Source organism: Phaethon aethereus (genome assembly GCF_964289735.1).
Source record: "Phaethon aethereus genome assembly, chromosome: 20".
Lineage (NCBI taxonomy): Eukaryota > Metazoa > Chordata > Aves > Phaethontiformes > Phaethontidae > Phaethon > Phaethon aethereus.
Window position 1 is genome coordinate 10132594 of NC_138596.1, and position 27944 is coordinate 10160537.

Genomic DNA, 27944 nt, shown 5'->3' on the forward strand with positions numbered 1-27944 from the left:
GGGTCCCCCCTCCAGCAGTTGGCATCATGAGGAAGGCCAGAAAGATAAGCAGGTCTTGGCCAGTTAAAATTCTCCCACAAGGACCCTAAAAATCCTAATGCTCCATCACAGTCTTGCTCCTGCCAGTGCACCCTCCTGCAGGCAGTGGCAGCCCCCCTTCCTCCAGCCCGGGGGACAGAAAAGCCCACCTCTAGCTAAAGCGAGGCTTAAAAGTCCTTTGGCCTCTTGCTGTTGCCCAATCCACTTTTTCCTGGGTTTCCCCTCCCACACAGAGCTTACCTGGGACCAATATCACCCACTCCACCTTGGGAACCAGCCAAAACTCTTGTCTTGGTTAGATGACCGGTTGCAAGCAGAACAATGCTGTCTGCTCCCAGCTCTCATCAGGATGAGCACGGAGATGCTCTCAAGGCAGAGCTCGTTACCCTCCAGAATCATTAACTGGTAGCCCATGGCACATGATCCCAGCAGTGTCTCACTCCCCCCTCACCCCAGGCTGTTATACCCTCTACCAAATTTGCCAGTGCCCAGCATTTTACAGGCTCACGTCAAAAAAAAAAAAAAAAAAAAAGGTGGGGGTGGGTTGCAATATCAGGAAAGTGCTAATTCCTGCTAATGATCTGCTGGGAAAATTCTCCCTTCTGCACAGCCCCAGACTGCTATAAGCAGCTAGGGATGAAGCATGGAGAAGTTTCTCCAGACCCCTGCAGAACACTCCCTTCTATTGAAAACAGAAAATAATAGAGAGACGTGGGAGGAGGAAGAGTCTTTTTACACTGTGCAAGGATACAAAGACTTGTGGAAATAAAGCCCGAGAGGCTCGTCAACCCCGCTGCCAGACCAGGATGCGATGGGACAAAGGGAGGGATGTCTCCTGGGTTAGAAGACAGGAGACAAAGTGAAGCAAACATTTTCTGTGGGGTTCCACAAGGCTCTCTGCTATTCCGTGAATTCAGAAGTGATGGTGATGACTGCAAATGATCCAGTACGGTCAAACCTAAACCTGACTGTAAAGAGTTGCAGGAGGATCGTGCAGCACTGAGTGACCCGGTGATAAAATGTCAGAAAAAAACTAGCAATAAATGCCAACTAATCTAAAATAGGGAGGGGGGGAAACGCCTTCCTGCACAGGCATTAGAAGGTCTGCAAATTAGCACTCAGAAAAGAGCCAAAATCACTGTAGATGATACAATAAAGCCAATAGCAGACTGTCAGCAGTGGTCAAAACCCAAAAATGTTAGGAGAGGCTGTTATACTGCAGCGGAGCCACAGGCAGTTCTGGTTCCCCTCCTCAGCGGTGATACGGCACAGAGCCGGGCAACGGAGGTAAGTACAGGGTTATAAATCATTTTGTCCAAGGAGAGACTAAACAGATCAGGAGGAGTCCGTAGCCCGGTAAGAGACATGACGAAAGGCAGGTGAAACCAGAGCAGGCGACCAGGGAGCAAACACATCACAAGAGCTGTAGGAACCCAGAGGAATCACAGGGCAGCAGGCTCAAAGGACAAGCAGCATGTTTTCACACACGGAAACTACATCAGAAAATTCACATCCTCTTGCAGAGGCAGAAAGCACCAGTGGGTTCAAGAGGGACCAGGCAGATCCCAGGGGAGGCATCCGTCCAGGTCTTCCAAGCACAACCGTTGGGTACAACCTCCACCTCAGGATCCCGGTCCGACAGCCCCGGGAAGGGATGCCCTGTATCTGCCCTCTGTCAAAGGACACCAGGCCAGAGGCACCTGTGCTCAGGCCTGCTATGGCTCTTTGCCTGGTTTTATTCATAAGAAGGATGAATGAGATGTCCCAGCACGGTTTGGCATGGATGCAAGAGAAATGCAAACGGGCTCCAAAACAAATCGCATGCAGCACTTGGGAACCAGGCGGGGAGGTCAGGAAGAGGTCGCTGATGGAGAATTGGGAGGATTCAAATAGATGCTGTAAATATTTTTGCAGAGCAGAAAGAGCCTTGAGCACAGGCAATGACCTACTTTGCTGTTCTCCAGCGAAGGGTGACATGCAGCCGTGCCAAAACCCAACGCAGTTTCTACGGAGGACATTCAGCCTGTCGGGGGTCCTTCGTTAAACGGAATAGCAAGGGCTTCCCGAAATCCCTTCCTACTGACCCAGGTGTGCTGACGGATGCTCTCCTGCAGCAGTTGTCACAGCATGACCTGCTGACAGCCCTGTGGAGCCCTGAATTTCAGATTCCTGCCAGAGCCGCATGCTTCCCTTTCCTAATCAGCTGAGGAAAACAAGAGTAGAATTCCTTCTTACCTCTGCTACACAAAGACTCTGAAAACACGGGGTGTTTGGCCCTGCAGTTTTATGGCTCCCTATCACAATTTCTCCTGGAACAGTGAGGCCAGGATCCCCACGGGAAGCCAGAGCAACAGTTGTTGCAATACACAAGGGTGACTTTTTGGAAGCTGATAAATGTCTAAGCTAGGAATCTTGCCTGGAGTAACTGGTTATTAATTAGCTACAGAGTCTGGTTCAGTGCAAGCTCTGCCAAAGAAGCATCTTCTCATTCATTTACAGAAAATGAAAAACTTAAGAGACAACAGGCTCTCAGCTGCAGGGACCATCCTTGTGCTAAACTGAGACAGTCCATGTGATACGCCTGAAGTGTAGCCCAAGAAGCCACAGGAGACCCAGCCCGGGTCGGGATGAGAGTGTTCACACTGAGCAAGAAACCCGTTTAATCAATGTTTGGGGTTGTTTGGGGTTTTTTGCATTCATATCCCTCACGGATTCAGATCAACATTCCCAAGCTCTCTCATACAGACACAGCCCTGGGAACCCACCGATCACCTTGGGTTCAGCAAGGGCAGCAGGCAAACAGCTGGCTTTCAGCTCAGACAGAGGCTTTGACCAGAGCTGCCACTGCTCCAAACCTTGCTGTGATTTCCAGGGCCAGAAAGTAGGATCTGCCCTGCCTGCCCAGTCGGGTGGGACTGAGGACAGACCCCTCCATAGCACAGCTCCCATCTCTGCTCTCCGGCCCCCAATCTCGGCTTCTCGAGCACTTGCACTGGAGCAGCCGCTCCAGCTGGGACCCGCCTTCCCTCCACATCCCGCTCCCAAACCCACGGTACCCAGATCGTGCCGCTCGGCACAGGACAGCTACTGTTTACTCCACGTATAAACAGCAGCACTGAACCTAAGCAGAGTGGTGCAATCTAACAGGCAGACAGATCTCCTGTAAGAGACGTTAAAAATAGACACGAGAAAAGCCACGTACGTCTAACGCAAAGATGCGATCTTCCTAGACAGCGTCTCCAGGTATCACTGCACATGCCGCCTTCTTTCAGCTTTTCTTCTTAAACAAGCCATAGTAGCGGGAGGTAGCGGATGGAAAAACCAAGTCTCCTCTCGCGCATCCTCGCTTCTGCCGCAGGCCCCCTTACTTGTGCAGGATATTTTTGCATGAGCCCTTCCATATGGCCGCTCATCCATCACTGCTTCTTCCCAGAGTGCCCTTACATGGGCAAGGCAGAGGAAGCTGAGCTGCTGGCCGGAGGAAATCCTGTATTCCCCTAAATGACAGACCAGCTCCTTGTACAAACATTTACCCAGATTTCCCACGAGGTAGGAAAGTACAATTTAGGCTGTTTGTACCCTCTCCTTGCCAGAAATGTGTATTTGCTCTCCAAACATACTTTCAAGTGCTTTTACAGTTAACCCCTTGCTTTCTGACTGGAAAGGACTTTCAGGACCACTGTCCTCTTATAGAGAGGGCCAGGAGAAAGCACACAGACATTTACACACACGCCTCCACACCCAGGCAACTGAGAAGATGGAATTTCCTTTCAACAGCTTTTAAGCCATCCCTAGATTTGCTAAGCAAGGGGATAATTGAGGCTTCCATTTATTTTAATGGGGCCGGCCCAGCTTAAGTCCCCTCGAACATTTAGCAGAAGGTACATTGGACGTGTTTTACATCTTTCCTGCTCAGATACATTCTGGCTCTCACATCCTTCGCACACACCTCTGGTGACAGGTCTGCTTGTCTGCCATCACACCTACAGCTAAGAGTATATGCCTGGAAGCACGGAGCGCAGACAAGCAGAGGAGCCTGCATAGGACTCCCGAGCCTTGGTGTCCCCCGGGGACTGCGCACCCGTCAGACACAGGCAGGGTGCTGTCTTCACGGCCCTTTCAACTGAAAGAGGTAAAACCCATGGGAGGTAAAACCTATGGGAGGTGAGGAAGAAAATCTCGTACCAGGCAGAGGCTGAGCGACAGCAAGTCGTTAAATGTGGATGATCATCCACCAAAAGGGATGCGCACCCCCAGTCCAAGCTGCAGAAGAGGCAACCAAGCAGGAGATTAGCCAGTGGGCCCCTGGGATCATCTAATGGGGGAGATGGTGCTTATTGCTCTGCCTGCTCCGGCACATTTCTCTTCTGCCTGTTTAAAACAATCATTCTCTGCTTTTTCAGCCGAGCAGCACTGGAAAAGTACATTAGAGATCCAGGCTGCTCTGAGCTGGAGCTGGGGAAACAGGCAGCTACGGGCAAAGCAGCTGAGTCCTGAGAGCTCCACCAGCTTGTTCAGTATCTCTGGAAAGCAGCAAAGGGGCCAAACGCAGCGGCACACAAGACAAGCCACTGAAAGCAACGGCATTTCAACCTCTCTGGAGCCAGAGGGGGTTAGAAACACACTGAGCTGCATCATAATAATTAGAAAACAAAGCTCTTCTATTCAGATTGAAAGAGACAGAGGGGAAGACCTCTGGACAAGGATTTTGTTGTTGTGCGTTGGCTGGGGATAAATGACCCTGAGTAGTGCGGCAGTGTAAGTAATGAGGAGCAATAACTGCTTTCTGAGCCGAGCAACGCATCGTTTTCCTGCAACGTTGGAGTCCGACCCCCCTGCGAGCTGCCATCTCCAGCCTGATCTCTGATCTGCCCCCAACACAGACACGTTCAATAACCTCCTCAAGGATGTAATTTCTGCAAACACACCAAGTACAGCTGCAAAATGAGGAAATCGGTTTGGTGAAGGCCCTGTGGCTCCACAGCCACCCCGGCATGCCCAAGGAACCGAACGGTGTTCTCAGGAGTTAGGCGGTCCTGGTTCCTGAGCCACTGTGGTGCCTTGGCTGCATCAGACATTGTGCCTCTGACAGAGAGGACAGCGGGGAAAAGGATGAGGGACTTAATCCCAAGAACAAATATTCCAGGATTTTACCAATTACCCAGTCAGTACCAATGTGCTGAAAGTCAAAGAGTTCACAGAACAGACTGTTCCTTCTTCTTCCATCTAGGTTTTTAGGAATAAAAGATGGCCTCCCCAAATCATAGCAAGCAGATGGCAACATAGAAAACCCCAGCTGACCAGCCCAGGGCATAAACCCAGCCAAGTCCCTTAACTGCCAAGAATTAATTGATACATGCACTTCATTTGCTCATATAAGCTGACATTGGATGAGTGTGACAGTCAGAAGAGCCACGCTAGTAAGTATCATCAGACCAATGATAATATAAAGGAGTTACCAGGAAAAGCTGGGCTACTCCAGCAAACAGCAGTCGTCCCTGTGTGAGACACGTCTGCTGCTGCCCGGGCAAAAGGCGACAGGGACAGTGGGTCCCTGTGATCCCCTCTGAGCAGCTCCTCACTCCTGCACCGCAGCCCCCATCTCGTACTGGACATTAGAACTTTGGCACAAAAACAGCCCAAAGCTGGAGCGTGGGCTGCGATGCACCTGTGGAGATGAGCCCCTTTTGCTCATGTGCATTTTAGTGGTCTGGCTTTGGGGTGGCTCCAGGGCTCAGCAGAACCAGCTCCTCCAAAGCACTGCCTGACCCGCACACGGCGGAGCACAGCCTCGGTCCCTGCTAGGCAGGACAGCGGGGCAGCACCAACCCCTCTCCCATGAAGGATCTGACTGGGAGCCTCGCGGGGATCCCCAAGCATCCCCTGGACCCAGGCAGCCTCTCACTACCCCATTCCCAAGGCGATGTTGCCCAGAGGGGCGTTCGCAGGGGACCCCAGCCAGGCCTGGAGGCGTCGCAGAAACTTTCTTCCCGGCTCGGGGCACGGGAAGGGCGCTGGGAACGCGGGGCGAGGGTCCTGTCGGGCCGAGCCCGGCTCCCCCGCGGGCGCCCGGCGGCGGCGCGGCCCCCCCGGGCGCGGTCGGCGGGGGAGGGAAAGGGCACCCCTCGCTCTGCACCGGGGGCTCCGCGGTCCCCCAGCCCCGCGGCTCTCCACGACGACGGCACCGGCAGCCCCCGAAGACAGCCCCCTCCCCAACGCCGACCCCCGCGGACCGACCCGCGCCCCGCGCCGCGCCCCGCCGGCGGGTACCTGCGGGCGCTGCCATCGTCGTAGACGAAGGAGCGGTTGGTGTAGCACTCGGTACAGACGGCCGTCCCGCCGGCCGCCCTGCCCTCCGCCGGCCCCGCCGGCTTGTAGATCCCCTGCAGGCTCCGCTCTTCGCCCGAGAACGGCATCGGCGAAGCGGCGCGGGTGCCCGGAGAGGCGAGGCGGAGCAGAGCATGGGCGCCCCACGCTGCCGGGGGCGCCGGCCGGGGGCTGCCGGCCGCGGGCAGAGCCACCGCAGCCCTCCCGCTCCCGGCCGCCCATCACGGCGCGCCCCGCCGCCGCCGCCGCCGCCGCAGCAGCCCGCGGGCCGGCCGGGCGCTCCGCATACCGGGGGCGAGGCGGCCGCCGCGGGGAGGGAGGGGCGGCCGGCGGGGCGCGGGCAGCAACAGGTGCCGGAAAGTTGCGGCGCACCGGGCGGGAGAGGGGCGGGCGGGGAGTCCCTGCCCTACGCGCCCCGGCGACGCGGCGGCCCCGCTCGCCTGCGCCCGCTGCCCGCCGCGGCGCTGCCCGCCGAGGGAGGCCATGACGCGGGGCGGGGGCCGCCGCCTCGCTGCTCCCGCCGCCGCCCGGACGGGCCCCCGGCCCCGCCGCTGCACCGCGGCGCCCCCTGCCGCCTGCGCCGGCACCCGCCGCCCCGCGCCCCCCGCGCCGCCCGGGACGCGGGCCCAGGCAGCGCGCGCGCGGCACCGGCACCGGGGGCCCAGCGCGCCTCGGCCCCCGGCCCCTGCCCGCGCCCGGGGGCTTGGCCTGCTCTTTTCTTTTTTTTAAATCATTTTATTTTATTGTTTATGCATTTTATTGAATTTATTTTATTTTTTATTTTATGTATTTTTTATTTTCTTTTCTTTTCTGCTAGCCGTGTAAATATTTGTGTTGAGCGCCGCTGCTGCGCCTTGGGTTGTGCCGAAAGCAAACAGGCCGGCCGAGCCCCGGCCTGCTGCGGAGTTCCTGCGCCGCGCTGCGCGGCCGGGCCGGGGCGCGTTGATCTTCCCGGGGGGCCCGGCTGCAATAACACGGCCCCACTGCGGCGCGTCCCCGCCCCAGGGACAGCAGGGGCAGCCTGGAAACGAGCCGGCCGCCTCCGGGAAAGGGTTAACGAGACGGAGTCCAAGGTGCCTTCTCTCCCCGTGGGTGCTACTTGCCGGGCGTCAGGAGGTGCCATCCGTAGTGCTGTGGCCAAGCCCAAAGTGCCCCAAAGCTGTGTCCCCGCTCGGGGCGCTGGATGCGAGCCGCTGCTAACAGCCGCCTCCCCGCAGGCTCCCGCTGCGCGCCCACGACCCACGCTGGCCCACGGCCACGGAGGGGGACGAGCTGGCCCCCCGGCAAGAGCGGCCGTCCAGCCCGCGGGGCAGCAGAGCCCCAGGGGAGCCGTTCTGCCCCCGCTCTGGCACGCTCCTCTCCTTTTCAGTTTCTTTTTTTTTCCTTTTCCAGAGACCACGCTGTTGCACGGGCGCTGGGGGGTTCGCCGTGATGGGTGGGCAGACACCCCCAGTGAGGCCCGTTTATTGCAAAGGAAACGCTCCCGCAGAACCACAGTGGCCAGGCAGCCCCCATGCCTTGTGCGATGCTCCCCTGCCACCTCAGTCACCCAAAATGCCAAAGCCCACTTAAACCAGCCCCCAGGGGAGGGTGATGCCATCCGCACCAGGAGCTGGCTGCTTCCAGAGCCGTGGTTTCTCTCCGACAGCTCCAGGCAGCCCCTGGCCCCCCTGGCCCCGGGCTGCCCCCCATGCCCTGCACTCCCAGCCGCCGCTGCCGGGAGCCCCGGCCCTCGCGTGACGCAGCAGCACACGCTGCCCGCTCGCTGCCGCAGCCTCCGCCACGCCGCAGCCTCCAGCTCCAGCGGAAAGAGCCCAGGCCGATGCGCTGGGCTTTACGCGTCTCGCTAGGAGCGGAGACTTTTCTTCTCCCGCAGCATCTCTTCCTCCTCCTCTCTCTCCATATGGGCTCTCCTACACTAGGAGTCATTTGAGAGAAGAGCAATTAATAGTCCCCGTGCAATCCATCCGTGTGATGCTTCCTGACCCATCATGTTTTTAAGTAGGAAAGTTATTCTTCATTCACTAATTGCCTCACGTTATTGGGTGCCAAATGTTAACGTGCAGCTCTGCGAGGAGAGGGGTGGGTGGCACAGCAGCGTATTGACACGCTAGGTGATAACACAGGCGTGGAGGAGGAATTATTTAAAACAGTTACGGTGGGGGTGGGGATGGTGAGAAAAGAGAAATGAAAAATGAAAGAGAAAGAGCCAGAAGAAGAGAACATCCCCATCCAAATGCTGCAGCTCGAGCGGCGAGGTTGGCCGGGTCCCAGCAGACCTCCACGGCCACCGGCGATGGACCGGCCGTGGAGCTGCCCCTGGAAGGGACAAGCTGTCCCGGTGACGGCACTTGGTGGGATCCTACCTGAGAAAGGAGAGCCCCTGCCTGGGGACCGCTCCCGGCTCCGGCGCGGAACAGCCGCGCTGGGCTTGCAGCCTTTGCTGAACAGATACAGGAGGATCCTCCATAACGAACCACTTCACAACCCATTTAGCAGAATAAAAAGCAAAGCACTTTCCTCCTTCCCCACTGGTTATTTTTTTCTTGCCCTGCTATTACTTAACTCCAGAAAGCACCTCAGGGCACAGTGTGTATTGTAAAACAGAGAACGACCGGGGATGGGGTTTATTTACGCTCTGACATCGACTGGGGGGGAAGCAGTGTTGCCCCCCGGGGTTGAGCTTCCTTGTTCTTCCTCTGCTGTTCGGCAAAGCGGTTTGATTTTATCCTGAACTCGAGGTAGGAGCCCATAGGGTTGGATATATTTGGGAGCTGGGTGCCTTTGGGAAAGGTGGACGTTCAGGCCAGGGTCCGGGTTGGATTTCCATGCCCTCATGGCACCACGCTTGAGCGGTGCCGGGCAAGACCGTTTCCCTGGCCCTGCCTCAGCGCCTCTCCCTGCCAGAGGATAACTGGCAGCGCTGGAGCCCAGAGGGGCTGATCCCACCCTCCCGTCCCTTCCCCGGCACACGGAGGTGGTGGCATCCCGCCCCGGCCAGCCCCGGGACCATCTGGCCTCCAAGAAGGCGTTGTGGATGCTGAGATCACCACTCCCTTGGTACTTCTTTCCCGTGGCTTCCCCACACGCTGCCTCGCTCGTTAGTCAGCCGCACCCCCTGCTCCTAACGAGGTTTCCAGCCACAGCAAGGCCCGCCTCTTCCCACTACATCAAGAGTCTGCTTTTATCCTGCGTTTTCTCCCTCTGAAAACATATTGCAACAAAAAACACCTCTTCCTTTTCTTCACAAAAAAGCGAGGCAGACTGAGTGCTCTCCCTTCTCCCCAAGGCATTTTCTCCAGCCTTTGGGTAATTTTGGGGGCTCTCTCCACGCTCTGTCCTTCCCACCTGCTCATCTGAGCACCGACCCGCGATGCTGCCCTTCCCCTCTACTCTTCCAAGATCAATAGCAGTAAAATTCACTTCTCTTTGGAAACTCTTTTAGACCTTTCAGGTCCCAGCCAGCACTACGTTGTGATAAAGACCTTTTTTTCCCAGCTACCACGATTTAACATCCTCTTTAATCATTAATATATTGCAGGCACTCGGCCCCTCAGCCCCAGAGACGCTGCGGGGGGCTGCGGGTACCAGCCTCGGGGCTGTCACAGCTGCCCCGCGCTCCCAAAGCCGCAGGGGGAAGGCAGGGCAGGACTCTCAGCAAAGGCACCATTCGGCGTCTCAGGGGCACGGGTCTGGCTGAGCTGGTCCTCCCTGCCTTCAGCTGCAGCGCTCGATGAAATGCCGTCGATGCTACAACTCCTTGTTTCCCGACAGTCGTCTTATGAACAAAAAGTCAAATTAATCAGGATTTCACGTACCTACTGCAACACTGCGCCTCCTCCTCTCGACTCCCTCGGCCCCGCGGCTCTGCCGGGGACCCCCTTCAGCGTCCCGGCATTCCGCACGTCGGAGCACGAGGCCCGCGGGGCCGTCTCCCGCCGGGTGCAGCAGGGATGCCGAGCGCCATTTGCACGGCCGCGTGCCCTATGTGCATGCACGTGAGCTCCCCGTAGCACAGCCAGGCTCGGGGAGCCACGTGCGGGGAGCCTGTGCGGGGCTCCCAGCCGAGGCCAACCCCAGTCTGCGACCCCCAAGGGCCGAGCGCAGGGGAAGGCATGGCTGGCCTCGGCAGATCGCGGCCCCGACTGCCCGAGGGGGGCCTGGCACAGGGCAGCGGAGGCTCAACTCTGCTGTTTCTGTGTCTGCGAGAGCAATAAATAAATCAGAGGGAGGCAACGGTGGGGATGAGTCAGAGGCAAGAGGGAGAGAAAGTCATCTTCTGAGGGGCACGTTACCCAAGTCCAGCGCCAAACAACTATTCATCTCAGAGGGTATCTTCGTCCGGCTCGAGCTCCCCAGTAACCCCCCGCCAGGAGGGCGATGGGGGATGGCCCCGCCAGTGGGAGCTTTGGCCACGGCTCAGGGGCTGCAGTCCCCTCCCCGTCCCCGGGCACCTCCAGGTCCACACGGCTGGAGCCATCCGGCACCGCGGGGCCCGGAGAGGATGGGCTGGGTCACTGCACGAGCCCCAGGACCTGCACCCGGCTCCTGTTTTCCTCCACAACCTTGGGCAAGCTTTGTATTTTCGGGTACATCGGACACACACAAGCACCCCCGTCAACCCCAGGGCAAGGAGCTCCCCAGAAGAAACGCCCCAGCTTGCTGCCCCGCGCCGCTGCAGCTGCAGAGCGGCCGTGGAGTCGGGCACGGCAACGCCTGACCTGCTCCCACTTGCAAATACCGTCAGAGTGGAGCTTGGATCAAGGCTCAGACGCCTCGGATGTTGTGCGCGGCACATGAATTGTATGTGAAATCTAGATTTGCCAGGCACAAATACAGCCCGTGTCTAACTTCAGGGAATGAAAGGGCAAGGCGAAGTAACCTGCACGGCCCGCTGTGAAAATTAACACCGAGGGGAAAACTTCTGGTCCACTGCAAAATAGGCAACTTCTCTGTCAAGCTGACGTCTTGGCAGGGAGACCACCCCTCGGGAACCGGCTCGGCCCAAGGGCTGGACCCCTGTGGCCTCACAACTCAACATTTTTCAAAAGCTCGTGTTCTCTCCATTCCGCTTTTATTTAGCGTGGTGTTTCTGAGGCTGAATGCAGCACTTACAGAATGCACAGAGGGTTTAAGCTGTCTTTATCAAGGAATATAGTGGTAGTTAGTTGTCAAAGCTGTCACTAAATTCAAGAATAATCAAATATGCCCATACAAAAAGATAGAGCTCTGTAACTCTGAGATTGATATATGCAAAGAAAAAAATGAATGCCAGGAACTTGACTACAAAAACATGTTTTTAACCTAGTCAACTGAGCCATTAAATAGGAAGAAAAGACATCCTCATTTGTGTACCTGGAGCGGCTAATCTATTTGTCTAGTGTGCCGGTACTCCAGTTTGTTGGTTTGGTTTTGAGTTTTCTACTGATGCATGACACCCAAAGAGATGTTAAATATTAAAAACCAAATGAAATGCACGCTGTGTAACTCTTACAAAGCCTTCTCTGCCACCATCTCCCAAGCTTCATGGAGAACTTAAGGTGAAGAATTGTCTGCAAGAGCTGAATCACGTCTTTAAGCAAAAACACTGCTATTAGGTGACTAAGACCAAAACAATTGTCTCCCTCTATTTATTGCAACTGATGCTGTTATTAAAAACCAGAGGAGACCCTTCCCAGCCCCTCACGCTATCGGGTCTGCGTGCGCTGGTGAAACACTGCAAAAGCAGGTTGTAAATAGAAGAGACCCTTTGGGCAGGGTCCGAAACATGGGGAAAGCGTTTTGTGCTCCCAGGAGCATCCCGGCTGGGGACCGGGGGGGCTGCCGGAGGATGCCTGGTGACACGGGCCATCTCTGACCCTTAAAATAAGAGAAGCAGCTGCACGGGGGCACGGGGAACGCCTCGTGGAGGGAGGCCGTCGTGTAAGGCTTACACAGACAGGATCTGGCACGTCTCTGGAGCAGGAGCAGCCAAGGGAAGGTCTGAAAGCCTGCCTGTGGGAATGAAGCCAGCTTTTGGGAAGAGCCTGCGAGCAGGGGGACAGTGGTGGGGACAGAGAGGGACGTCCACCTCGCAGGGAAGGTGAGTGCATGGCGTGCAGCATGGGCACCTGGGGCAGGCAGAGCCCAGGCTGTAACATTCGAGCAAATTTAGATTGGAAAAAGCACAATTTTGATTGGTTTTGCCCAATGCATCCCACCCGGCCGCCCGCGCCTGAGCGTGGTGCGTCATCCAAAGCCTTCGCGTTTTCATGCAGCGGAGTTGAGCAGAACTGAAACAAGCCAGGCTCTGCTCCCCGCTTCCCAACATTCACGGCACTGGGAGGGAAGCCAGGAGACTTTACGAGACGTTTGAAGGAGCCGTGGGAAGGGCTGCCCGCCCCGCAGCGCTGGCCTGGGGCTCATCCCACTCAACAGCATCTCCACTGCCCTGCGGGCATCTCTGCTTTTATCTTTGGGTCTCACGGGAGTGCAGGGCCCTGTCCTCTCCAAAAAATCAAACCCAAACTCCAAACACCCTTCAGTCTAAACACTCACTGTTTGTATGATAGGTCAAGTTGCCTACAGCGTTATTAGTACATCTCCACACTCGTAATTAGGTTTGCTTGGCTGTAAAATTTAAGGAAAATGTGAAAACATCTTACATAACACAAATTATAGCCCTGTGTGTCAGGAAAACTTGTTTTCCTGGTTCCCCTAATTCAGACGCACAAGACTTTTCAGGGTTTAAATGAAGCTGTAGGAACGGCGCTCCTTTCCCCAGGCTGACCCGACTTCAGCCGCTCCAGGGGCCCGAATTCACTCTTGTTCTGGAAACTCTTGGATCTCACTGGGAGTGAGGTTTTCCCTCAGTGTGTTTGACTTGACCCATCTGAAAAGTGAGGTAAGGTCATACATAAGCTGCTGCGCGTTACGTTTGCCTGAAGCCTGGGTTTTAAAGGTGATGGAGGGATCACCCCCAGGCAAACTCCCCGAAGCCGAGGGGCTTTGTGGCACTCCGCATCAGTTATTTTACCCTTCAGCAGTCATTTCGTGTCTATTCCTCCTCAGCTTTCCCCGCAGGACTCAGCCAGCCTCTTCGGATAAACAAATCCCCACGTCCGAGAGCTGCCGCGCCCCGGCCGTGGTTGGGCAGCGTTGATCTCATACCCGAGATATCGGCGGCTGTTTGAAGTCCCTGCCGCCACCACGAAGCAGTGCTACAGAAATGACTTCAGAAGTACTGCAAGCACCACGCTGTGCGTAATTGCAGCAGGGATGGTACACATGTGGGGTTTATTATTATTCTAAAAACGTACAATTGGGAAAGCCAATATTTTTGATGGAAGGGGTTTCAAATGCTAGCATTTATTTGCTTATTAAACAGTTTAGCTGGAGACAGAGCATCTTCAAAGCAGGAATTTTTTTCCCAGAATGGGTATCTGGGGCTACAGTCCTATATTATTATACATGAAAAATATTTCCTTGTTAGCTTTTTATTTCAGGGAACACACTTAAGTGACACTTCCCGTGCTGACAGCTTGCCAAGCTTCAAAGCACAACTTCTGCAAGGATTACAGTGATTGTGAGGCTGGTCCCGAGGAAGCTGTAGCCCAGCTGACACACGAGATCCACGAGAGGGGTTTTTCCCGTTTTTGCAGAGCCTAAAGCCGAGGTCCACAGGGGAACTTGCACGCTGCGTGCGTTCGGGCTGTATTTCGGGGGGGGGCACGATGCGCTGCAAGCCGTGACCACATTCTGGTTTTTTCTGTAATTCCAGCTGCTCCCAACCGCAATGCAGACTTCCCAACATGTGTGGGAAAGATCTCCCCCAGCTGCTGCAGACCCCGGGGCAGGCACTGGGAGAGCCGAGGGATTAACCCTTGGTCACTCTGAGCCAGAAATCAAAGCTCTTCCCCCTCTCCCTGGGACATTTGGCTGGTGCGGGCTCCCCTAAGGATGCTTCAGGGAGCAACAGTCAGAGCATCACACCCCGAGCCCTTGGAAGGCACAAAGCTAAGGCAAAGCGCGGCAACGCCGCATCCTCCTTTCACCCAAGGATGCAGTAACAGAGATGCGCCCTGACCTGCCAGAAACCTTTTCAAAATAAAAAAAAAAATAATCACAATCTCCCTGCTCCCACACGGATGCTGGAGTTCCCACGCTGATGAAGGCTGATACCTCTCGCCAAAATTTGCCCCTCAAACAGCGTCATTGCCACCATCCCCCCCTCCACCTGCCCTCCCCAGGGGACCCACAAGCCCCTCTCCCCCCTCGGAGCTGCACAGGCCCCGTGGCTCGTGGACCTGCTGCCAAACCCAGCTCTCACCCCTGCTGACACCTTCATCCTGTTTGTGGCGTCTGTGGCGCTTCCCCCTCCAGCCCTTCCAGTCCCCCGCGGCTCCCCAGCCCCGTCTGCTCCAGCGCAGCCCGTGGCCGCGCCAGCTTTAACACGAGGAGGCTCCCGCGTGGCCGAGGCCACCGCCGAAGGCAGGAGCCCGTCCGGGGTGGACGACTGCAGCTCTTCACCGCCACAAAAGCACAGATCCGTACAGCCATTTAAAACCACGGAACGACGCCGTGCGGACAGAAGGCAAAGGACCATCCGACACAGCTCTTTGTGGTTTGCACCCCCACTCCAGTAATGGATGCTCGAGGGTGCGACATCCCAAAACCTCCCCAGCCTCCTGGCCGTAAGCCCTGGGGCTGAGCACCCTCAGCTCACCCTGCACAGCCCCTCTTCGTGCCTTCCTCCCAGGGGCCACTGAAAACCCGCCTGGATGCTAGAGCCAGCCTGGCCCAGCAGTGCCCCGGCCCCAGCGTGTCCTCCGAGTCCAGGGGGACCCCACACAAGGCAAAGCCCCAAGTTCTCGCACCAAACCTCCATCTCAGGAGGTGCAGAGTGCTCAGGGCTGGGGTCAACTGCCCTGGACGGGGGAACCAACACTACAATGGCACAGCTGTAAAAAAGGGGCAGACCCCACGCAGCTTCACAAGGGGGTCAGAGGACCCTTTTACCAAGTGAGCCCCAGCAGTTGCTTCACTCCTTTCTCCCTCAGAGACCCAAGCCCAAGTGCCAGAAGAGAACAAAGGGAAAGGCTAGCGCTCTGCTTGCTTTGTGTTTTGTGCAGCTGCAACACGATCAGCCCCTGGGATCATCTTTCCTCCCCGCAGGCAGGTGAGGGGGAAGCCAGAGGCTCTGGGTACTGGGCAGTAACTGGAGCCTGCAGCCCCAGATACAGACGCTGCCCCGTAAGCCTCTGCCGGGGAGGAACTGCCTCCGCCGCTAACACGGACCCTGCGGCTGGGAGAACCCCCGCCACCATGCAGGTAAGTGCTTGGGCTCGTCACTCAGCGCGGAGGCTAGCACGAGGTAACACCTCTCCCTTTGGCTTCTTACCCTGCCAGCTTTGGGGTATTACAACAACACGGCTGTCAGGCCAAGTACCAAAGGCTCTCCTCTGAGGACACGTATTAACGTTACGGGTCCTCATTAGCACCTCAGGCCTCCTGTAACAGGTCAAAAAACAGTCACAAAATATTAACAGCGAGTTATTCCTCAGTATTCCCACGCACAGATGCGCAGAAAGAAGCCTTCTAAACTACAGCACAGTCCCGTCCTTCGCGGCTTGGGATCTCGCCGTGCCACAAGAAGGGGGAGTGCTCAGGTTTCTAGGAGGAAGAGAGCCTCACACCAATAATACAAAGACCATGGTCTGAAAGTCATGAGTGTTTTGCATGAATATATTGTACAACGAAGTAAAGTCTTTCTGTTCTAGTAGCAAGAGAATTCAGTGTCCGCGTCTTCTCTTCCCCAGCTGACACTCTGCAGGCTCCGGACTCACCAGTGGTGCTTCATTCTCTTTAATGTCTTGCTTTTCCACGTGCTGCTTTTTGGAGCAGATTTACTGGAGGAGTATTTCCTGCGGTCGCTACCTCTTTCTTACACCGACGCAAAGACTCTTGAAATCAGGGAGAGGGCCAGGAAACTCCATATGGATCCTCTAAAGGCCAATCTCTCTTACGCTGTCAGCAGTGCAGCAACATGCTCCGATCAAGAGGTATTTTTGCTCGTTCTTGTCTGCAGTAGCCCAGAAAACAGGACAAGGCGCAACGTGATCAGGCAGACATGGGGCAACGTGACAGACGCCAGAGGTTATGCTGTCCTTACTCTGTTTGCTTTAGGAAAGCCGGCTTCAGTAACCACCCAGCTGGAGATCAATGAAGAGTCTCAAAAGCACAGAGACATTATCGAAGGCAGTTTCATCGATTCTCCCGAGACGCAGACAGAGAAGATGTTGATGTGCGTGGAGTGGACAGTGACTTTCTGTCCCCAAGCAAGGTATATTCTTAAAACAGATGACGACCTGTTTGTCGGTATTCCAAGTCTGGCTGGATACTTGCTTAGCTTAACACAGCTAGAGGACATTTACGTTGGGAGGGTCGTTCATCAAGGAGTGCCTGACAGAGACCCCGAAAGCCCTGGCTTTGTTCCCATCCTTCAATACTCAGAAGAGTTTTACCCAGACTACTGCGGTGGGAGCGCTTTCGTCATGTCCCAGGACGTCGCTCGCAAGGTGTACGTGGCCGCCAAGGAGGTGCCAGTTTCAGTGCCCCCCGATATCTTTGTTGGCATCTGTGCTAAAAAAGCTGGCATCGCTCCCATTCACAGCTCTCGGTTTTCTGGGGAAAAGCACATCAGCTACAATCGATGCTGCTATAAATTCATTTTCACTTCTTCCAACATGAAGGAGGATGAGTTATTTAAGGACTGGAAGGAAATAAGCGATGGGAAAGATTGTTCATTACTGGAAACCTACTACGGTCTGGTGTCCTGCAAGGTTTTGACCTATATTGATAAGTTCAAACAGTTTAACTTAGACAGAATAAAATACGAGGTTCTTCATTTCGGCGATTAAGATTTAACTTTTGCAAAGAAAGTCTGAATTTTCTTTTACAAGCTGTTTTATCTTGTTAATGTTCAGTAATAATAATATCCTCTCAAATTTAGCTCTCTTTCCTTCAACAGCAAATGAATTCTCAATGCTATACTGCGTTACAGCAGTAAGAGAACTGGATGTACTCTAGCTATGCAAGTACCTACAAGTGCATGCATAAGTAAAAAAAAAAAATTCCAAGAAACTTTCTCCGTGTCCAGTGTTTTCCAGACTTTAAGTCCTCTACCTTATGCCAAAACTCCTTTTGCGTTTTTTATCATAGTGAGGCTCCACCTACTTCCAAAATATTTTGTGACAAAGGGGAATCTTTCCATCCACAAAAGGGAGCCACTTCTGAGCAGCCTGTTTCACAGTACCAGTGAAACTACAGAACAGCTTAGAGTGGGAAGAGACGTTGAACCATCATGGGAATTGCTCAGGTAGACAGCCCGGGGAAGATTCTAGGCAAGAAATGCAACTTACCTGTTAAAGAATCTTGTATTTCTGGCAAGCATGGCATCAGAGGAAGACTGACAGAAGCAGCTCGATGCCGTAACGTTATGCTGGAGAACGGCGTCAGCAACGACGTCAGAACAAATTCACCAGCATACTGGTAACTCCAGCCTTATTCACAATGTAAAAATTCCCCAAACTGGGAACCAGCCACAGCACACAGCCCCACCCATGCCTACATTCTCCAGATTAACCCGTCCCCATCAGCTTTCAGCAGCAGCAGGACTAGCTGGACAGATCTGTTCCACAGCTGCGGCAAGCACACATGTACCTTTGAGGGCACCATTTACTCTTCCCGCTGTGACTGAAGGAATTAGAGGTGTGCTCCGAAGGATCCACAATTCTTCAGTACCAAATTATGTTGCTTATTAACCAGGGGCTAATGATGAGCTTTGGTTTTGGGAGTTTTGTTTTTTTGGTTTGTTTTTTTCTAAGCAGGTTCATCAAGTTTAGCATGTTACCTCAATTCTCATTCTCCATCAGTCCATTTCTGTTTTGTCCTCAATTATCTCCACTTGTTTCTTTATGGGGGTGGAGGGGACACAGCGACAACAAGCTTGAATTTTTCCATTTTATATGAGAGGCACCAGCAGCAACATGCAAACCATATGGCAATATACAGGATGGGTAGGGAGCTACATGTGAATAATAAGGGGTGTCTGATCAATTAATCAGAGCATTGAGCTCAAAGCTCAACAAAATAAAGCGTATGTGCATATATTTTAAAAAATCCCCTTGTTTGGCATCTCTGTGTATTCGAAAATATTGTCTTTGGCAAACATACCATGTAAAGCAGATGCTAAAGACTTAGCACACAGAGTAGCCTTCAAAAGCAACAGCTGAAAACACACATGGAAGAGACTCATGAATTGCAGAGAAGGTTTATATATTGATTTCTTTTACTGAGACTTTGGTATATGGCTCACACAGTGCTACCAGTGCACAAAGCCACCTAAAATAACAAAGCTGAACTGTCCAATACAAGTGCAAACTACGGACTTCTATACTCTTTTTCGTTTCCTTTTTAGTGCTTTCATGTTTTTTCTGCATGCAGGATTCATGACGCTTCTATGCTCTCTCTGTTCACAAATCAGACACTGTGTACTGCATTTCCCACTAGTAGATGTTTATTATGCACATCTAGGATGAAAGTGTCAGCAGTAGTATAATGTTGGACAACAACTTTTGTACATCTTAGATCATAAGAAACAAGGCAGATCACCTGCATTCAGACAGTTCATTAAACATTACGGGACCTTCCCCAACTACGCTGCTCCTCTGAGCCCACTTTGACACCTTGCTAGCAATTTTTTGGCAGGCAGTACCATCACCTCTGCTGCAGCTCAAAGCTCCTACAAGCAAGAAGAGTTACTGTGTGACTAGATCATCCTGCTTCACTTGGCAGAGTGGGGACACAAGGTGAGTACTTTCCATAGAGGCATACCTGACTTGGCACACTACTAAAATAAGCCCAAAAGTAGTAATTTCATGTTTTATTACGCTCCCCCCCAGCTATTCCTCAGATTTGTTTCTTGTCCTCAACAAAAATAATATAAACCTTTTGTATAAAGTATGTTGTGGTCTCTGTTTACGGACAAAGACACATCACATGTCACTAGAGTGTCCAGCTAGGCTTGTGTCTCATCCACAGCTAGCTGACCACCTCCAAAAGAAGATTACAACTTCATAGTGTATGTTTCCATACTCCTAATTCGGTTCACGCCCTTAAACATAAAAGTTTTATATTCTTACTCCTTTTATTCTAACTCAGGCAACTAAAATCATACATCTTTTTAAAGTAACACTTAAAATTAAAAAAAAAATGTATCTGTTAAAAAATAGTGTAAACAATTTAAGATTTGGTTCTGAAGTAGGCTTGTAGTGCTATAGCTCATGCTCCTTTTGAGCAAGTCAACTGAGCTGCCATACAAAGTCGCGGTCAACAAAAGGAGACAAAAGTTCCCAATTTGGTTTTATACACTACAGCGTGCATTCATGTTTTTAAAAGGGCTAAAAGCTTATTTTCATCCTCAACATAAAATGTAAACAATATTTAGGATTATTTATTCAAGCAAGACTTAACATCTAGCAAGTTGAAAACAGAAGAGAATCCGATTCGTACTCCCTCATGTGGGCAGGATGTTACTAGCTTATTCTTACCAACAGCGTTTCTGACACAATATGACTGGCTAAAAGAGTATGTTCCATGCAAGTGCCAGGTTCGGCAGATATAAAAAATTAAAAAAAAAAAAAAAAAAAGAAAAAGAGAGAGAAACTATGGCAGCATCTGAGGTTACAAACCTCAAGGTGTTTTGGTGTTTGTTTGTTTTAATTGAACTGTGATATATACTGAGAAAACACGACAGGCTCTCCAAACCCAGGAACAGTTTAACCAAACACTGATAATTTCTGCAAAATAGAACACAGTCAGCAGTTGGTAGAGTGCTTACCTTGGTTACTTGTGTCACAACAGTACACAGAGAACTTCTGCCATGACATTCTATAGGAAAATATGCTGTGCCCTATACATTTTGATTTACTCTCATGACTCATTTCAAATAGAGTCAAAGTGCTTCACATTCCTTTAAAGAGACAATCTGAAGAGACTCCAGTGTGGAGGGTCTTTACAGCTTACATTTTAACACCTATTTCAGTAACATGGTTTGCAAGAAGGGGAACCAAGATATCAATGACATTATTCTGCTCCTTCCACAGCTGTAGTAGAAACTGCCTTAACATAATAAGGGCCTTCACGCAAGTAAGCCCTAAGCCTCAAGTAATACTGATTTCCAAAGATTTCTGCAATTGTTTTAGAGTTTACAAGGGCCTTAACCAGTTCATATTTGGCATCCTTCGAAGCTTTGTCAGGCTCCACAGATCTGTCTACAATGTACTCCACAAAACCTGGACTGTCAAGCATCAGCTTCTGGGCCCATGGTTGATTTGCAATAGCCTAAACATGAAGACAAAAGAGAGAGGAGGGGGAAACACCTCATTTTAAAAACCCCAAAACCAGTTACATGATAGGCTGTTATGCAAATAGCCAAGGGACAGAAAAAATTAAATAGGATATTCATTCTACACAGTAGTCACACAACCGCCACTCAAAAGCAAGCAGCAGGGTTTAACACAGGAAAACAAGTACAGCTCAGTGCTTATCTTTAAGGTTTTAAGTGAATGATCACAGCAGTGCCTCCAATACCAAAGCAGTGCCCTAGAGCATAGCTGTTGCCTTTTTTTTTTTTTCTCTCCAGTTTATAAGAAAATAAGCATTACAGACATGACATGTCTCCTGCTTTATTTAAATGGTGAATCCAAGTGGCGCACAATGAAAAGGCCTTATTTCTGACCACTTCGGGGCTTCAACAATAAGTTTGTAGCATTCACTTAAAAAAACCCAAGTAATCTGAGATTGAATGGCAATACAACTCACTACCTGGTCTTTAAAAATAAAAAGCACTTACTGTAAACACCCGTAAAGCCCCACAGTGGAGATCAGGGAACGGCTGAGTACTGATGCTCCTGAAGAGTTCCAACGGCTGGCTAGACAAGGATGTGAACCATGATTCAGTCATTCTTAAAAGGTCTTCTGTCTGCTGCTCTGGCTACACGCATCGTATAAAAAAATAAAAGAGTTTGATTAGGATTATGGAAAGTTTCAAGCTCTGAGAACATGTTCAATAGTTCAGGAAGTTATTTAAAACAAACCTCCAGCAGATTAAACTGAAATAGTTTAGATTTTCAACTTATTTTCATGAATGAAGAAATGGCCTTCTATATTTTGTTTAGCTTGGAGGACAGACTTAAATAAATTGATTTTGATACACAAGATAAGCGCTGTGCTGGAGTGCAGTCCTGCAAGACAAATGAAAATGGCTTACTCGCTCATTTAGAGCTACGCTATTAAAACCAGATCACTAAAGGACATATGCAGGGATTAGAGCAGTTTGCCACTAGCCCTTTAAAGCACAAGAATATTAAACTGTTTACTCTCATTCCCTTGCCAGTGCTGTCTTGACTTCGTATTTTATAAACAGGTTTCAGAACACCTGCCTTCTTAGAAACGCAAACTTTAAGCAAACAAATAAATCAGGGAATTTCAAAACAGTAAAGTTAATGACTCTGAATACTAGCAAGCTACCACTTCTACCTAAACTAGATGCTGCAAAAGGTCTTCACACAATTAATTAGTCAGATGCACAATAGTTTCATTCTTGTCATTAAAAAAGACAAGCCAAACCACAAACTTACAGGCAAGTAAAGAAGAGATGAAATTGCATCCAAGCATCGAAGTCGTAACTCCGTGGGGGCATTCTTTGCCTGGTGCCCTATTCTGTTTAACAGATTTTGAAATCTACTTCCTTTGAAGACAAAAACAAAGTGCTTTTAATTAATTCAGATAGACCTCTACAGGAGTACAAAGTTACCTGTCAGTCACATTATATTACATTTACTGGTAGAAAATGTGTTGTACATTAAACCTGACAAAGGCAATGTCTTCATCTACTATAATAAAAGCAGTGTAAGATTCAATTTGCTTCATATGTATCTAAGACAGGCAAATCCAAAGCTTTTTTGTTAATTCTCCAGACTACAAAAAGGAACTTGTGTCACAGATAGTCCAGCTATCCTGGCAAGTGTGTACCTTAGTACACCTGTAATTAGAAATCTTCAATCCCATTCTACAATGCTCCAATAGCTATCTGCTAATACAGATTTTCACTTAAAAAGCAAAGTTCAGACTAGCAGCAAGAAGTCTAGCACCTACTTCGAATTCTCTGAACAATTTTATATTAAGAAAAACAATGCAGTCTTTACAAAGGGATTATTACATGATAGTTCATATTTTTTCCAATCCCAGTGAGGCCATGACATCAGTAGAAACAGAGAAATCTAAAACAACACAACTACTGATGATTCATATGATGCAGCTCACTAGAAAAGAATAATTTGAATCATGCTTGTGATATCAGAATTCTGGCTGCCAGGCATTTCATTCTGCCATGTCTGGCAAGACAATTAAAAAACGCTGTATCTGCTATAGTACAGCTATTCAGACACCCTTGATTAGATAAATAAATACATTTTTCAATTCCTTTCTCTATTACACCAAACCAATGCACTCTTGTATATTATGACATATTGAGAAAGTTTTATTAAAGAAAAGAAAAATTATACTAACTAGTTTTCTGTAAAACCTGTTTGCCTTCCACATTTGATCCCAGGATTCCTAGTGTGTCCACAGCAACTCCAATCATGGTCGGATCATGACTTTCTGCCATTTCAAAGACTTTTTCCATAAAGACAGGGTATCGTTCACAGATCTGCTGTGGACTGTCTACAACAGCCAGATTTCCAAAAAATTTAACAAATCCTGAGAGAATAAGACCAAAAAAAAAAGCATTGAGAGTGAAGGAACAACAACTTTAGCAATGTCAAAATTAAACATACATCAACGTAACATTGTTTCACTGCTAAACTAGTGTTATTAAGTCTGAATACTGTTCGGGAAAGGCATGAGAATAAGGACAGAACTAAGGAATGAGTCAGTATTTTGGAAGTTACTTAATTCATGATACAACAGCTGCCACCTTGAATTTATAAAAAAAGATTACAAAAACACAAACTTCAGATGTACATTACAGTCTCTCCATGTCTTACCTGTACTACCACTGTTAATGAGTAATATGCCTTCAGCATTCTTTGTACACGTCCAACATACACATTCTAATACTCAAAAATTCACATGAGCTTTCAGAACAGAGGCTTAATAGTCCTCTCAATTTAACTCATTAATAAAAGCAAGCAGTAAACACTGGAAACAAGAAATGTATGATGTAACCTGGTAAATAGAAGCCCGAGAAAGGATCAGACTCTGCACCAACGATGATGTTTGAAATTTTGTCAATAATTCCTTGTTGAGCAAGATACTGACGCCCATGTGGAGTATGGGCCAGTGAGGTCACCATCTCTATACATGTAGCTCTGTAACAGACAAACAGTTATTTTGGCCTATTTCAGATGAGTACTGTGAAAGTTAAGAAAAAACAGGTTTTGTACCCTTAAGACAAAATCCAAACAAACACACACAAAAAAACCCCCAACCAAACTACCCCACAACTGTCCAATACTCCTCCAAGCTCACTCAGCTATCTCCCTTTAGGTGTATAGTTGGAAGGAATTCTAAAGTATTTATATTGCAGCCCACCATTACAATTATCACAGCATACTGGGGAAACTTCATCTTGGTTCTCAAATTTAATTATACAGTATTTCACACTCAAGGCTGTTTAAGAAGAGGCAGATACAAGTGTTCTCCTGAAAACGATTTCTCAAGAAACACAGACAAATATGTTTTAAGAGCGTTATTTTAAGACTGAACATAAGAGTTGTAACAACAAGGGAAATCTCATTGACAAACTCACTACCAACGTACCTGACCAGCACATCATCTCCAGTCAGCTCTCCAATTAAATCCGATATTAATCCACTGTTTGCACAGTAATTTAGCGAATCTGCTGACACCGAAGAAATTTCGACAATTAACTAAATAAAAGTACAGGAAAAAAAAGATGGTTTATAAAAATATTTTAACAACTCACAGTAATGGCCAAATATGTTTTATAATGCTGACTAACTCTCTATATATTAAATACAGAATGCAATGACTTTTTATGATTAACCTAAATGTTTGCCTGAAACAAGTTCATAAGGAGTTCCAAGTTTACAGCACATGCATTTGACTTCTATTCACAGTCATCTTTTCTTCAGAGGATCATCAGTGCTATCCCCATTAAGCTCTAGAATGGCTAAATTGTATTATTTCTTCATTGCTATATGTATCTAGACTGACACACTTGCCATGTCTCTCTGTCTCTTCCCGCCTCCAGAAGTTTCAATAGCACTTCACATGCAAAAGCTAAGAGACTACAACAGCTATTTTACCTTCAGAGAGGTAAATATTTGATTGTATCTTTAGTTGAACTCTGTGTAGCCCTTCCAATATCCTAAGCACCACAAGTTAGAAAATAAAAGATGTAAACAGTACTTCACACTTTTGTGCCATAAACTGAAAAAAAGAAGTTTTGACATTATTTAAAGGTGAACACTGCTGTACTCTTCCTACTCCTTTCTAGTCTTGACAAAATGTAGACATGAAGAAAAGTTTGTAAAGCAGTGACAAATACCAATGTAAAAGCAAGCCATAAAATCTAGATTGTAATTCAGAACAACAGTCCAAGAGAACTGCAGTATCATGTCATTCAAATGCTAACATTGATCGCATCCCTACCTCATATACTCTGTATCGAACAATATCACTTGTTGCCATGACATTTTTCAAGTCACTGAGCAAACTGCTCACAAATAAAGCCTCCAAGCCATCTTGTGTCTGTGCTATTCTTGAGAGAGATTTGATGGCCTGGAAGCAAAAACAGGAGCTTATTATTAAAAACAAACAAACCCACAGAAAGAAGAAAATCCAAGAGGGTCAGACATGCTTTCAATGTTCTTTGCTAACACATTAAATGAAATTATACATCTAAAATGTTAACTGCAATTCACTTTTCACTGACGAGAGCTATGATCTGTGATTCAGGTCTCTAGCATCAAATTCAGACCTATGAGTTCACTTTGGCATCAACAGCTACTGGAAGATAACAGTTCTAGGTAAATTGTCTATCACATCTACATAATTTCTGGGCTTCAGGCACCTACATGCTTATAACATCTTTGAAGCAACATAAGCTCTCTTTTTTCAAAGAGGAACAGAGGCTGTCATCTCAGACACAGTAGAAAAGGTGTTCTGTGCAGTGTCCACATCAGTTTGTGGAGAAAGAAAAAAACAAAGCAACGCTTACCTCTTTAGCCACTGCTATCTTCTCTCCACCAATGCAATTTATTATTTGCCGTAATAGTTCAGGACTGTTGAGAATTTCTGTAATGGCATCTGAATTTTCAACAATCCTCCCAACCTAAAGACATGATTAAGTAATTATACAAAGTAACATTAAAATAAACTTTTCCAACCATAAGGACATTCAAGTACTGGAACAGCTACCCAGACTGATGGAATCACCTTTTTTGGAGATACTCAAAACTCAGTTGGACAATATCCTGCTGCAAGATGGCCCTGAAACCTCTAGAATTCCATTCCAAACTACACTATTCCACAATTCTGTTCTTTTATATTAATGCAACAAGTGTCAAGTTACTACGGCCTATTCCTCTTCAGTGTTTCCACAATATTGTTCAAACTGTCCTGAACATCAAAGTGGTGCTGCACTTAATTCTTATGGCACCTCCTGCTAGTGCTGGCTTAGAAAGCTTTATCCTGAACATGTGACAGAAGATTAATTTACAAGTTACTTCTGTCAAGACACAGTTTTATACATTATGTTTAACAGACACATCATAAAGCATTATATACCAACATATTGGATGATATTTATCCAAAATTATATGACCATTTAAGAGTGCAATTCCTGCAGATAACACTTGATGTAGCACTTTTGTCACAAATTAGGACATGAAAAACAGTAACAGATTAAGACTAACCCAGTCTGCCTCAAGACAGAGCTCTGTCCCCTCCTCCTGGAGAAAAACCCTGTACCTGAGATATGGTGAGGATTTTCACAGAGTCATCGGGGTGGAAAAGCCCTTTCTGAAGCTCTTCTCTGAGGTTCTGGATCACATAAACCGGGTCCAGGGCCTGCAGGAGCCTCTCCAGGATGGAAACACACGCAGACACTTGCTCCCTGAGCAGGACAGAAAGAAAACCAAGCCTTTCAAGAGGAGGACAGCGCCGGATGCTCCCAGATCCTCAGCTGTGCCAGCCCCCGCCCTGAAGAGGGGCAGGGAAGGAGACGGGGTAGCAACTGGAGCCACCCCGCTCCGGGGAAAAGGGAGAGAGGAGGCGGCGGGGCCGGGTCAGGCCCGCGAGACCGGGCCGCTGCTCACCGGTCATTGACGCTGAGGAGGGCGAAGAGCGCTCCCAGGTGGTCGTCGCTGAGACGGGGGCGGAGGGCTGCCGGTGGCACGGCCTGCACGGCGAGCCGCAGAGCCCGCAGCTCCTCCAGCGGCACCTCCCGCCGGGCAGCCCGCTCCAGCAGCTCCACCACCGCCTCCGCCATCTTGACACCGCCGGACAGCATCGCGAGAGCGCACCACCCCTAGCAACCGCCGCGCCGTCGCCAGGGGTGCCTTTCGCGTCCGCACCGCCGTAAACAAAATGGCTGTTGCGCCACGCCCCTCCTTGGCTCCGCCCTCCTCACAGTCTGATTGGTCAGGCGCGACAGAGGCGGTGCTGGAGCGGGGTGGGGACGGTGCGGGGCGTGGTCTCTGCTGAGGGGCGGGGTCTCGGCTGAGGGGCGGTGAGCGGCCGGTGCGGGCCGCTGCCCGGTTCAGGGGAAACCGAGGGAAACAGTGTTCGTGTGGGGGCGGGCATGAAAACTGCCTCGGCCAGGAGAGTCAGCCACCGGCCTGGCGTGCCCGCGGAGCGGGCTGGGGCAGCGCTCGCAGGCAGAGGCGCTCCCCCGGGGGCCGGAGAACAGGCCCCTCCAGGGCCGAACGCGCGGCGGGCCTGCAGGGGCAGAGCGGTGTCACGCATGTGAAATGGCGACGGGGACGTTCAGCCTGGGGATGCTGAGGTGGGAGAGCAGCACCCCAGGGCGGGTCCCGCTGGCTGGGAGGGGGCTGCAGTGCCGGGACCCCCCGTGCTGCCCCTCCTCCCTGCTCATGGCGGTGGCGATGGGCTGCGCCACAAGAAAACACAGGGTTTGCTTCACACCAGCAGAAGAAAACGTCCCTTTTTTAGCCCGTGGACAACTGAGTGTAGCAAATACAGGGCTGTTACCATACTGCAGAGCCTGGGGGTATTTCACACCTCTCCAAGCAGGCAGCACAACTTCTGCTTCTTCCAGCGCTTGCCCACCGATGCCTACCGGGACAGTTCAGCCATCAGAGGCTTTAGTCTAGACCCAGGCTTGGGCTGCTGCACCAGAAGTGCTGTGCTCCACGTGCTGACGATGAGTATGTTTTCCTAATGGCTTATGGGAACCAACAGTAATATAATAAAGTTACAGCATGAGGCAGAACAGAGCTCGCTGTTCCTCTGCACCGGATTGCTTACAGGAGCACTTTAGGCCCAAA

At 50.4% G+C, this 27944-nt stretch overlaps 2 protein-coding genes across 2 annotated transcripts; one reads left to right on the forward strand and one right to left on the reverse strand.

Moving 5' to 3' along the window:
* Nucleotides 1–15669: 15669 nt before the first annotated feature.
* On the forward strand, nucleotides 15670–17655 carry B3GALT9 (beta-1,3-galactosyltransferase 9; the record flags this gene model as incomplete). The annotated part of the gene is made up of 2 exons (XM_082009149.1): nucleotides 15670–15675; nucleotides 16164–17655. The coding sequence occupies 2 exons, from the start codon at nucleotides 15670–15672 to the stop codon at nucleotides 17262–17264; spliced, it is 1107 nt and encodes a 368-aa protein (XP_081865275.1). The 3' UTR covers nucleotides 17265–17655.
* Nucleotides 17656–19723: 2068 nt separating this feature from the next.
* On the reverse strand, nucleotides 19724–27026 carry PSMD5 (proteasome 26S subunit, non-ATPase 5). The gene is made up of 10 exons (XM_082009068.1): nucleotides 26754–27026; nucleotides 26407–26551; nucleotides 25655–25768; nucleotides 25087–25215; nucleotides 24232–24341; nucleotides 23638–23780; nucleotides 22974–23169; nucleotides 22047–22152; nucleotides 21260–21400; nucleotides 19724–20748 (listed from the first exon to the last, which is right to left on the reverse strand). Exons 1-10 carry the CDS (start codon nucleotides 26945–26947, stop codon nucleotides 20491–20493), a joined length of 1536 nt encoding a protein of 511 aa, XP_081865194.1. The 5' UTR covers nucleotides 26948–27026; the 3' UTR covers nucleotides 19724–20490.
* Between the last annotated feature and the right edge of the window lie 918 nt (nucleotides 27027–27944).